This window comes from Thermobia domestica, chromosome 3, assembly GCF_964235325.1.
Source record: "Thermobia domestica chromosome 3, izTheDome1.hap1.1, whole genome shotgun sequence".
NCBI lineage: Eukaryota > Metazoa > Arthropoda > Insecta > Zygentoma > Lepismatidae > Thermobia > Thermobia domestica.
The window spans coordinates 92,439,473-92,453,687 of NC_137456.1; the positions used below are offsets into that span (position 1 = coordinate 92,439,473).

The 14,215-nt window shown below is 35.2% G+C and overlaps 1 protein-coding gene across 2 annotated transcripts in view; it reads left to right on the forward strand.

Annotated features, from left to right (window-relative positions):
• The window catches only part of LOC145680609 (cubilin-like), a 1,259,764-nt gene that overhangs the window by 1,124,102 nt on the left and 121,447 nt on the right, over positions 1–14,215 (forward strand). For both annotated transcript variants that reach the window (XM_081751290.1, XM_081751291.1), the window contains exon 14: positions 13,788–13,952. In XM_081751290.1, coding sequence (XP_081607416.1) covers positions 13,788–13,952 — 165 coding nt within the window. The remainder of the gene's footprint in view (positions 1–13,787; positions 13,953–14,215) is intronic.

Here is a 14,215-nt window from a genome sequence, read left to right on the forward strand (position 1 = left end):
CCTGATCATCACGGTCAAATTGCAAAGTCAAAATGAAATTACTTCTGATATACACTTAGACCTCAATCCAAACTGGGATATTATATTGCTTTTACTATAATGCATACTATCCTAAGGAGATATAGAGGATCCGAATTTTTGCGAAAAAAAATGAGTATCTCGCAAACCGTTAAACTTACGGAGCTGAAATTCAGTGTATTAACTCTTTATTGAAAATAAACAGAATATATTCTAGCATTTTTTTAATTCTCCTTTATGGAGGGGGGAGGGGCACTTTCTATATATGGAAAATTGGTAGTGAGTTGGTTTGTAAAAATGATCGAAAACGATCGATGTTATTTAAGAAAAAAAATCAGAAACAAAAAATACAGTGCTTGGCTTCATATATCCATTGCTTTCTATTATAATAATTGCTGAAGCTTATGTTTATTATAAGGAGCGCTTACAGCACAGGACAATCAACCCAAAAACTTGTGACTAAAATAGGCATAAAATTTGTACTGTAAGCTTAATTACACGGAAATTTTAAGTTTGGATTGTACGCATAATTATATGGAAAATTTTACAATTTTTTCCCTTTACGTTGGTCTACTTACCTTGATTTGGAACTTTCAAATTTCATCCTTTTTTCCACTAATTCAACAAGGAAATAATTATACTATGATAATTTAATTTAAATTCATCGTAATGGCAAACAGCAGTGTGGTAATTGAAGCGGAAGAAGGAGGGAAATTCCCATTCACCTCTGAATACTTTCCAGGAACCTCGTTCCCTTTCGCTTTCTAGACGGGATAGGAAGCTTGGTAATAGCATCAAACCTTCAGGTGTAAAAATTAAATTTATAAACAAATAAGAAATCATCAGTTTATCAGGCTTTAATTGATCATTTATTCACAAGACTCCCTATCGAAGGCGTGGTAGATGAAGTTTCTGTTCTCCATGAGACGACATTGCCAACTGACATGGTCGATATGGAAAAGATGTTGTATGGTGATACAGAGATTATACGTACTTCTTGCTGAGTATTTCAAAACTAAGAAAAATCGTTATGAGACTTAAGTCTAACAAGCAGATTGTCGACGAGGAGTTGCAGAAATCGGGTAGTATTATCAATTTCCACGACAGAGTGCGAACGGGGATTTCCCCTTATGAATTTACAGATGACTGATATTAGAAATAGACTAAGTGCTCAAACATTGTCTAACTTCTTGTTCATCAGTGTTAATGGCCCACCGCTAGACAAGCTCAAAGTAGACGAGCTAGTTATTTCTTGGCTGAAGGATGGACATCATTCCGCTGCGGATGATTTACCACGAAAAAGTTACCAACAGGAAATAAACCCGATTTCAGGTTTGTTTTAAGGTGGATGTATACTTGTATTAGTAATGGCTTAATTGTGTTATTCAACTTTGTACCTATTTTTTAGTAAGTCTCTTTGCTTTAGGTAAACTACTTTGAATAAATATTCATAATAATTGCAATTATGCATATTTGTAATTTAAATTTAACGTGGTGTTTTAGTGATTACACAAATTACAATTATGAGCATACTTTATGGAGATGCTCTCACATAGGGTACCCGAGCACCTTTATAAACTACGAAAAACTTAGTTTTCAAGTTTTTTGTGAGAAAATACTGTGAACTGAGAAATCATAACCTTTTCCATATTGTGCAGGGGTTTTTTCCTGCGAATAGAAGTTTCTTTTGGAATGCGTTCAGAAATTAACACTTGCAAGAATACCCTCTTAGCACAAGTATATTTTAGGCACACATTAATTTCCCCCCACCTCGAAGTGTTTCAATTTCCTCACTGACAAATACTTTACCATTTGATATTGTAAAGGTCAGATCCACCGTTATTGTAACAGAGTGGTACTTAAGCGATTGACTAGAAATCCAAACTCCGATTAGTGATAATTTCACAGTCTTGTTTTATTACAAGTGTAAACTGTTTAGTCAGTACAGAAGAGGCCGTGTATAGTGTTCAGAGTTGATGATGATGGATTTTGGTGAGTCAGAATAGGTCACAGTGGATGAGAGTGGTTCATGGTGGGTCAGAGTGGGTCACGGTTGGTGGTGGGTCATGGTGAGTCAGAGTGGGTCATGGTGGGTGGTGGGTCATGGTGGGTCGTGGGTCAGAGTGGGTGGTGGGTCAGTGGGTCGTGGGTCACGGTAGGTAGTGGCTCAGTGGGTCGTGGGTCAAGTTTTCATTGACCCACGCCAACTCTGGATAGTACATCTAAAAAGAAGCAAAAAAGTCCTAGTTAACATCGGGGAAATTCTGTCCCGTTTAGGAGTGACAGAGTGTCGAAAGTGTGGGAACATGAACTTAGACGGGATTAACAACGTGTGACACTTCTTTCCTTTACAGTATGTCCGGTAATCCCTCCGTTCCTTCGGGGAATCCCGAACGCACGCATAGTTGCGTTTTCAAACATGCATTTTTCAATAGAGTAGGTATGACTTACTAAGTGATGTTTTTAACCGCACTCTCTACGATGTATTATTTTTAAGCTGTTGGCTTCTGAAGTTCATGTTCCCTCGCTTTCGACACTCTGTCACTCCTAAACGGGACCAAATTTCTCCCATGTCTACTAGGACTTTTTTCCTTCTTTTTAGATGTACTATCATCCGTCCAAGTTTGTCCACGTAGTTACCGTTCACCCTGTATATTCATGGGCCACTTAATTGATTGCGGAAAACCACTTCTCGCTATTTATTACCGTTTTACTCTCTAGCGATCAACGTTAAAACAGTAAGTGATTGACGTATGTTACTTCTGATTTGAATAGAGTGTTAAAAGATAAGATAAGATGAAACAAATTATAATTTAAAATGAAGTGGGTTTTAAGCTTTGGTCAGTGTCTCTTTTGTTAAGATGATATCTGTTCTTAGAATGGTAAATCGATTCCAAAAAGAAACGTTTCACCATGTTATCGTTTTTGCTTTTTATAGATCAATATTGAAACCGGGAGTTGTAGTGGATTTCATTTCATTTATATAGATCAATATTGAAACCGGGAGTTGTAGTGGATTTCATTTCCTTTATATAGATCAATATTGAAACCGGGAGTTGTAGTGGATTTCATTTTCTTTATATAGATCAATATTGAAAGCGGGAGTTGTAGTGGATTTCATTTCCTTTATATAGATCAATATTGAAACCGGGAGTTGTAGTGGATTTCATTTCCTTTATATAGATCAATATTGAAACCGGGAGTTGTAGTGGATTTCATTTTCTTTATATAGATCAATATTGAAAGCGGGAGTTGTAGTGGATTTCATTTTCTTTATATAGATCAATATTGAAACCGGGAGTTGTAGTGGATTTCATTTCCTTTATATAGATCAATATTGAAACCGGGAGTTGTAGTGGATTTCATTTCCTTTATATAGATCAATATTGAAACCGGGAGTTGTAGTGGATTTCATTTTCTTTATATAGATCAATATTGAAACCGGGAGTTGTAGTGGATTTCATTTCCTTTATATAGATCAATATTGAAACCGGGAGTTGTAGTGGATTTCATTTTCTTTATATAGATCAATATTAAAACCGGGTGTTGTAGTGGATTTCATTTCCTTTATATAGATCAATATTGAAACCGGGAGTTGTAGTGGATTTCATTTCCTTTATATAGATCAATATTAAAACCGGGAGTTGTAGTGGATTTCATTTCCTTTATATAGATCAATATTGAAACCGGGAGTTGTAGTGGATTTCATTTCCTTTATATAGATCAATATTAAAACCGGGTGTTGTAGTGGATTTCATTTCCTTTATATAGATCAATATTGAAACCGGGAGTTGTAGTGGATTTCATTTCCTTTATATAGATCAATATTAAAACCGGGTGTTGTAGTGGATTTCATTTCCTTTATATAGATCAATATTGAAACCGGGAGTTGTAGTGGATTTCATTTCCTTTATATAGATCAATATTAAAACCGGGAGTTGTAGTGGATTTCATTTCCTTTATATAGATCAATATTGAAACCGGGAGTTGTAGTGGATTTCATTTCCTTTATATAGATCAATATTAAAACCGGGTGTTGTAGTGGATTTCATTTCCTTTATATAGATCAATATTGAAACCGGGAGTTGTAGTGGATTTCATTTCCTTTATATAGATCAATATTGAAACCGGGAGTTGTAGTGGATTTCATTTTCTTTATATAGATCAATATTGAAACCGGGAGTTGTAGTGGATTTCATTTCCTTTATATAGATCAATATTAAAACCGGGTGTTGTAGTGGATTTCATTTCCTTTATATAGATCAATATTGAAACCGGGAGTTGTAGTGGATTTCATTTCCTTTATATAGATCAATATTGAAACCGGGAGTTGTAGTGGATTTCATTTTCTTTATATAGATCAATATTGAAACCGGGAGTTGTAGTGGATTTCATTTCCTTTATATAGATCAATATTGAAACCGGGAGTTGTAGTGGATTTCATTTCCTTTATATAGATCAATATTAAAACCGGGAGTTGTAATGGATTTCATTTCCTTTATATAGATCAATATTAAAACCGGGAGTTGTAATGGATTTCATTTCCTTTATATAGATCAATATTAAAACCGGGAGTTGTAATGGATTTCATTTCCTTTATATAGATCAATATTAAAACCGGGAGTTGTAATGGATTTCATTTCATTTATATAGATCAATATTAAAACCGGGAGTTGTAATGGATTTCATTTCCTTTATATAGATCAATATTGAAATCGGGAGTTGTAATGGATTTCATTTCCTTTATATAGATCAATATTGAAACCGGGAATTGTAGTGGATTTCATTTCCTTTATATAGATCAATATTGAAATCGGGAGTTGTAATGGATTTCATTTCCTTTATATAGATCAATATTGAAATCGGGAGTTGTAATGGATTTCATTTCCTTTATATAGATCAATATTGAAACCGGGAGTTGTAGTGGATTTCATTTTCTTTATATAGATCAATATTGAAACCGGGAGTTGTAGTAGATTTCATTTTCTTTATATAGATCAATATTGAAATCGGGAGTTGTAATGGATTTCATTTCCTTTATATAGATCAATATTGAAATCGGGAGTTGTAATGGATTTCATTTCCTTTATATAGATCAATATTGAAACCGGGAGTTGTAGTGGATTTCATTTTCTTTATATAGATCAATATTGAAACCGGGAGTTGTAGTAGATTTCATTTTCTTTATATAGATCAATATTGAAATCGGGAGTTGTAATGGATTTCATTTCCTTTATATAGATCAATATTGAAATCGGGAGTTGTAATGGATTTCATTTCCTTTATATAGATCAATATTGAAATCGGGAGTTGTAATGGATTTCATTTCCTTTATATAGATCAATATTGAAATCGGGAGTTGTAATGGATTTCATTTCCTTTATATAGATCAATATTGAAATCGGGAGTTGTAATGGATTTCATTTCCTTTATATAGATCAATATTGAAATCGGGAGTTGTAATGGATTTCATTTCCTTTATATAGATCAATATTGAAATCGGGAGTTGTAATGGATTTCATTTCCTTTATATAGATCAATATTGAAACCGGGAGTTGTAGTAGATTTCATTTCCTTTATATAGATCAAAATTGAAACCGGGAGTTGTAGTGGATTTCTATAACTTCTACTTGTAGGAACTAAAACCGGAAATAATTAATTTCTACTACTTCCGGTCTGTATATCACCACCTTCAACTAACTGTAATCCTAACTTTCGGCCCTCCAGATCCTGTCCAAAACTTATGGTGATTCATCTAGTTGATGTTAAGTATTTTTTTTTTACCTCTCGTACACATACTCACACACGCGCGCGCACACACTAATAAGAAGGTTAATTATATAAACCAATTTCCTTAAAACAATGAAACGAATTATTTGGGATTGGATACTACTTTAACAAGAATATAGTTGAAATGAAATCAAATCTTTAAGTTTTACGTCCCGAGTTTATGCCGACTAGGCTAAAGGAGACGGTGATTATGAGAAATGAATGAAATAGTGGGATGAAGAAAATAGGAGGAAACGGGAGAACCCCCGAGAAAACCCACGCAGACAGTGTTTGTCCACCACAAAGCAACAATGTAGTCGAGAAACATAGAATACATACATTACTATGTATACCATCATTAAGAAATAATTTCATAGAATACTAGTATATACAATTGAATAAAGTATTCAAACAAAAACGAAATTATATGTTCTTTCCGAAAGTGGGCGTATCCCTAATTGGTGTTTTCTTGACGGTTTTAGGTTTTACCCACATTTGCTTGGAAACATTGCTTGGCATTGTCTGGCAACATTGCTATCCACGTTCATTTGTTTTCTGCTGTTTTCTGCTTAGTAACAGTTATTTTCAGTGAAGTTGGAGTAATAAACAGTGTGCTGTATTATGACATAGATTGTGATCATAAGGATTATTATGACTTAAGACTCTTAAGAATTCAAAGTAACTGTGTACAGACATTCTACCATAACTAACACTATACTGTTGAAACTAAAGGGGGATACGCCCGGTCTCTCTCTCTCTCTCTCTCTCTCTCTCTCTCTATATATATATATATATATATATATATATATATATATATATATATATATATGTATATATAAAGAACTATACCCTTTCTTCGGAAAAGGGTGTTTAATTTTTTGGCGTCACATGAAAAATAAGGGTCATATTCTTATTCAGAAGCAGATGCTTTAACAATATATATTTTACAGAATAAGGTAAATTTCAGCAAGCTTCCAATGAATATACACTATATGCAGAATAATTCAAAATTTCACACAAACTGTTGTTGCAAATAGTCCTAAATGTTTTGAGTTTATCCTATGACAAGTCCTTGACTGTTTGCCACATTTGATTCTGGATGTTACGCTTGGCGGAGCGGTATAAATTCATTAGCATCGGGTATGTTGTGAGCACTGGTTCAGCACGCCAAAGGTTATGTTCGATAAATTGCATATAGCGTATACAGGGTGTAACATAAATGCATGTCCAAAAGTGACGAGGTGATTGCGGACATCCAAATAAGTAAAAATGTTCCTATAAACATGGGTCCGATGCCACTTCGTTTCCGAGATACAGGGTATTCAAATGTGCAGTTTCTTCCATGGTTCACTATGGGAAAGTGAATGGAAATATTCAATATTACAGGAATAATACAACCAAGTAGAATTATGCCTGCGTAAATACGTTTATACTAACATAGAGAATTAAACTAGTCGACATTTGAGGATATTAGGTTGTCAATGTTGCCAACCTAGTACAAAGTGTTATGTTTTCAAATAGCCTTGTCTTTCGAAAACTAAGTGGAATCTGCCTCATGTTTAGGGGCGTTTTGATAGCAGCTATCATATGGTAACGTGTGGACATCTAGTGCTAATTGAAAACATTACACTTTGTAATAGGTTGGTAACACAGACGACTCAATAACCTCAAATGTTCATTAGTTTCATTCTCTATGTTAGTGTAAATGTATTTACACAGGCATAACTCAACTTGATTGTATTATTCCTGTAATATTGAACATTTTTTATTCATTTTCCCATAGTGAGCCATTGGAGGGATGCGACATTTGAAACGAAGCGGCATCGGACCCATGTTTATAGGAACATTTTTACTTATTTGGATGTCCGCAATCACCTCGTCACTTTTGGCCATGCATTTATGTTACACCCTATATATAGCTGTATTGTCGTCCTTGTTGCCAGTAGGCGTGTAGGAGAATGGTGCAAAGAAACATATTGATAATGTCATGCGTGGAAGAAATATCGGGCGACTAGATAAGAATGACATCCAATTATAAGTGTCGCGTGAACTCTGTGTCTATGTGTCAATGACTTTGGCGGCAATTTCAACAGGGTGAAAAAGTCTGTTCGAAGTGTAGTGGAGACGGTCCACGACTGTCTAAGACTGTTCATTACGCCTAACATCCAGGTGTAATAGACACAGCACCGAATCAGATCTTGGTAGAGATCTTGCAGCACCTACATGGACCACCGTTTCATGGTTTACAGTATATAGGCAGTTAGCTAAGGACACTTATATGCAGGAGTAAAAGTAGATCTGAAAAGATAGAGGGACCGTAGGTAGCGGCATGACGTCACATTGTCCCCCTGCCTATCTTTGCCCATTGTAACTTTTAGGAACTGGGGGGACGCCGTACATATTTTTTGAGTTGGAGTACGGCGTCCCTCCACGTCCCCCCTCACTTTTACCCCTGTTTGTATGTCAGACGACTTGCAAAATGTGTTCCATTGACTAAACTGTAAAGAAGAGCACGTTTCAATTGGTGTAGAGAACATCAAACGTGGAACGCAGGAGTAATGTGGTCATGTTCACTTCACAGTCAAATTTCCTTTTAGTCTCCCCATTGATTTTCGAAGCTGGAACACGGTTCTTTCGAGATAACATTAATAAACTGAATTATAACAGGAGTGGAGGAATCATTGAATGGTGTGAGATTATCCTGGGTTCTCGCACACTCCTGTATGTCTTTTCACGGGGTACCATCAAAGTTGTATGGCATCAAGATGATATCGCTATGTTAAATTGTGTCGGGGCGCAGTGGGCCCTGATTTCATTCTAATAGATAATGGATATGGCATAGCGATGAGTATCTTAATACTTACGACATTAGATGATTCGATTGGCCCAGTTGATCACCAGACTTGAACTTATTAGAACATGAGTGGGACATTCATGGTAGGTGAATTGAACGCCTTCATATGGTTCCAAGAACGGTTCCCAAGCTCAGGAAGGCACTGGCTCAAGAATGGTAAGTCAGATCTCATCCACGTATTGATAACTTCATTTTCAGCATGCAATTACATTGTGTTATATGCCTTACACTCCTAACATCCCTGTACGAAACCATATTCTCGTAGAATAGCAAATAAGTATATTTCCTGGTTTTCGCGCCCCTATACACTTCCATTCCTGTTACTTATTATGTGTATTTTCTCATATTGTTTTTAGTCTGTTACCTTCAGGAATTCTACCTGCCATAAATATATAGCTGCTTTCGATATTTTATGTCCGAAACACTCTCTATTAACCATATTAACCACATTTTCTTAATTTTTACACATAAGTGTACTTTGATATAATTTCCAACGTCTACACTTAGTGCTCATTCCAGAAATACAAGCAAATCATAGATCTACTATAACCAGCGGTGAGACCTTGAAGTTCTACCCATAGATTACCACCACTTTCGGCGTCTTGCATCAGTAACCAGTGGTATTCTAAACAATTTAACACTACAATGAAGGAAAATACCGATATATTTTATCGGTATTTTCTAAATATTGAAGGAACAGCCGGGAGTGTGTCCGCTTTTGTGCAGATTAATTTAAAATGCTAACGCTGCTTTCACAAGCTACTAGTTACTACTGCAATTTTCAATGGACAAGTTGTGACATGATTATTTCTTGATAGAAAAAGTATATAGTATTATTATTATTATTATTATTATTTTATTATTATTATTATTATTATTATTATTATTATTATTATTATTATTATTATTATTATTATTATTATTATTATTATTATTATTCGGCTAGTTCGCCTTTCCAAGCATATTTATTTTAATTTATTGCTCATCGTATATATGATGTGGTAAATAAGACAGGAGATGCTGAAAGAAATATATTCAACGTTTTTCAACTTAATAGTAAACCGTAAAGGAATTATAATTTTACGTAACACTACTTACAAGTAACAAAACGTATTATTCTTTATGTAAAAATAACATTTTTTAAACAAAAAAATCACACGTTTCTATAAAGTCACATTGTTAAATTAAAACTCACAAATATAGGTATAATATTTATTTTTTGGAAATACATCGTACATCTTTGTACTTCTATATGTTTTATACATATGTGTAGGTCGTATGTGCCTACATTGTAATATTCCACATAATATAAGAGTGAAAAATATGGAGTTTAATATCACGCATGCATGGGTTCTTTTGATTAAAGAGCCCATCTCCATGAAATGGTGAAATAAAAACAAAATAAAGAAAAAGAATTATTAAAACACTTAACTTGTGCAAATAAGAAAAAAAAATCAAACCATACGAACTTTAGATCTCTGGAAGCATTTTATATATATTTTTCTAATTATATAAACTGGGATCTAAAGTATGTAAAGTGGCAAAGCTTTTATTACGGTAATTGGAAGCGATACCTCTCTTGATAAAATTATAGAGAGAAAACTGGACGTGAAAATTCTCCTACGAAGGATAAACCTCAAAGTGTTGTCATTGAGACAAGAGAACTCAGATACAGAACAATCTTTTTTTTTTTAATTAAACATTCAGAGCTTTTTCTCTAATATGGTAGTTCTCAACATAGAGTACGTACATGCACCTCTGGGGATACGCGCCGAACCATTCATGCATATGCGAAAAATAATTGAGGCTGTCGGCCAGACAACGGGACATACGTAAACTTTTGCAAAACTGGGATTTTCAGTGAAACATAAATACTTAGGCTTCCTCTACTATCCCTCAGTGTTTGTTTCGTACAAAATTTGTTAGATAGTGCTGGAGGCTCGATTTAATTGAGTGAGCCGTGTTTCTTACAGTGGAATAACAAGACATGTGCCAAAACAGCATCCACGTTGCCTGCTCACGCAAAATTTATCACATCAGTCTTACAAGGAGAAGGCAGACTTGGTAAGTGAAATTCGGGACCATATTTTGCGAGGTAGTAGTGCACATTTAAAGAGTTAATATTACAAACTGGGTCGGCGCAATGGCCAAAAATAACCAAGAAAAATCGTCTTATAGCTTTCTGCTCACCGCATATATCGTAAGACGCGCAAACTTATCAAGTGACGGCGTGGCAGAGTGAGACTCAAGTACAAAGGGTCCAAGGTTTGATTCTCGTTCGAGTCAAACTTTTATTTTTTTATTTTTTTTTTTACTTCAAAAAATATCGATTGGATCTCGAGCACGGTCCCAAATTCTGAGAATATTTTAGATTCTGTCACAACTTTCCATAATTTCCACATTAGTCACCGGAGAAGCATAGATCATTGATTTTAGCCCTTCCACTACAACGTTTTGGGAGCGTAAGGCATTAGTGTATGTTTATTTGAACAAGCATTTGGTCAAAAGCAACAATATTTTTTTTAAAAAAAACGTAATTTGCTTCATGAGCGGTGGGGCATGTGTCTCGGATGAAAAAAATACCTAAAATAGATAGCTGAGCGTAGTGAGTACATGGATTATGTGGAAAATAGATAGCTTGAACATAAAAAACATAAAGATAACAAACAAGATTGTACAACGAATACAGTATTGAATAATGTACAGTGATTGAGCACAGTGATGAGCGAGCATAGAGTTAGGAATGAAAACTGAATTCAGAGAATATAAAATCGAGAAAATCGAATCTAAAAGCTCCATCTTTTATCTGAATTCAGCAAACTATTTGCAGGCTCTAGTTAACCAGTGAGACATCGATGCATAACGATAACATGCAACAAATTATCACTGGTTATACTTGGCTCTTAGGTGATGCACATATGTCCAGATGGTATAGAAAGGGTTAAGTAGGATAAGACTAAGGTCCGATATGCGTAGTGGTTATGGAGTCCACGTCGAAGAATGTGACGGTGCTTGTCCAACAGCACTAAATACAAACTTGTCGTGTTCACAACGTGGCGGTGAACATAGCGTAGCATGACTTTCTCTGTGGTGGGATGGGTATGTATTCTACCCTATAGGTAAACACCTCATAACTTTAGTCTGATCCATGAATGAATCTGGTGATGATTGTTTCGTTCAAAAATTGTCGAGATTCAACTATAAACTTTTCCAGAGGAAAGGAATGGGATAATTCGGTGTTCCGAAGCTAGCCTCCCATCTATGCTTACTGGTGGAGGGAACTCCCCTAGCGAGCGGGAGTTTAGGAGTATTAAGGCTAGTTCACATCCTCTAACTGGGGCCAAAAGACGTTCCAGCACCGCAAGGTACAAAATCCCACTATACGACCACAATCCGACAGAATCAAACCCATGATTTGGGAACTGCCTGGAAACGAGGGAAGGGCAAGAATCTCATCTATAGAAGTTTACGAGAGTTCGACAAGTATCAAGTTGCCCTTCTAATCCTTCTACCCTCTCTCCCTCTATCATTCTCCCTCTCTCTCAAGTTGCCCTTCTAATTCTTCTACCCTCCCTCTCTCCCTCTCTCCTCTTTATCAAGTTTTTTCTACCCTTTTAATCCTTTTACCCTCTCTCTCTCTCTCTCTATCATTCTCTCTCTCTCCCTCTCTATCAAGTTGCCCTTCTAATCCTTCTATCCTCTCTCCCTCTCTATCAAGTTGCCCTTCTAATCCTTCTATCCTCTCTCCCTCTCTATCAAGTTGCCCTTCTAATCCTTCTACCCTCCCTCCCTAACTCTATCATTCTCAACTCAATATTTCTATGATTTCTAAAACGTAATTGGTTTTGTTTTGTTTCCCGCAACTAATTCAGTTTCACCTTCAACCATCTAGATATTTATAAAAGAGGTTCTTATATTGTACAAAGCTCTATCCTATCTATAAATTGAATATTCATAACATTCCCCAAACAGTTATAACTTGACTACTCTGTCTTCTTCTTTTTGTCAAACTAGTTATTTTAGTTTGAATTAATAGAATTATTTCACTTGATATATTGTACTTATTTATAATTGTAATATACCTTCGTTAGGGAAGTAGGAATTAGATTTTTGGATTTTTAGTATCTTTGGTCATATTAACCCGTCACGTATGAGGGATGACGTCCCCCGGTCATCACACTATCCGAGGAAAGGGAAAAAGGAAGCGGTCTGGAACCTATATGTTAAGTACTATCCCGACAGTTATCTGGTGTGAATGAAGAAAACCTAGGAAAATCTCTCACCGGATGGCGGCCTGAAAAAGCTCTTACACTTTTTCGACCGAGTGCCCCCACCGGAAATCAAACCCGGGACCGCTTGTAATATACCTTTGTGTTTAATGACATATCATAATAATGAAATAATATAAATAAAATATGTAACAAGTAAAAAGTTCCAAAAAAATAATGTTCAGGATTTAAAACCCCTTTCCTATATTAGTACCATCTCCTTACACTTCCCCAAATCTTTCATTTATCATGTTTACAATATCTTAAAAAAAAAAAAAAAAAAACAAGGAGTACATAGTACGAGTATTAATTATGTTAAGGTATGTGTAAATTTTCGTAACACTTTCTGCTTACTCAAGAGATTTCACTGACTGATGCCTTAATGATTTTCAGCTATATATATATATATATATATATATATATATATATATATATATATATATATATATATATATATATATATATATATATATATATATTAAATTGCATTGTTTGAATTTTATTTATGTTATATGGGTATAGCACTACATAACACTTAATGTTACAAAATTACAGCAGTTGCGAAGGATATTAGTGTATAATTTCATTCTTTATGTGGAACCACAACAAACACACTGAATGAAATTATGTGAGCGTTTTCACAGAGAATTCTCAGTTCTGATATTCGTGCCTGAAAGTCCGTTCTTACTAAAATTCTCTCCTTTCTTCCTTTAAAAAGAAAATTTAAATTAACTTTAAATGGATCAGTGAGAAATCTAAATTGCGAGGATCAATGACTCGTTGCACTCTTTCGTGAAAACTCTCTGGATTTCCTTCCTTGTTGAACTTTTGCCTGAAGGTTGATTTCTTTCAATGAAAAAGTTGGTTTCTAATTCCAGATTGAAGAAGTGAGCAGAAAGGAGCAGGATACTCATTGCTCAACGCACTGCGGGGAGAGCGGATGTTTGTGCGAAACCAATCTTCTTCCTCTCTCTCAAATGGATCATATATTGATCATATCAGACAGCGGGGACTGGGTGGCATGTCTCTGTGGAGATTTCCAGGTAAGAATTATTGGTTCTTTCTTCTCGCCAATTCTTTCAATATCTTTGGATAAATATATTTTTCTTTTTTAAAAAAATCAGACGTCTTTGTTATCGAAAATTTTTGTGTTGCTGGTTGAAGGGGTCGAAAGCAAGATTTTACCAAACAATGCAATGTAGTTGAACCTGTTCGCCCAAAATTGTCAGCTGTAACCGGTAGTCTAGAGAAGGATTTCCCAACCTAGGAGTCGGGAACCCTTAGAGGTCTCGAGAGAAATAACTAT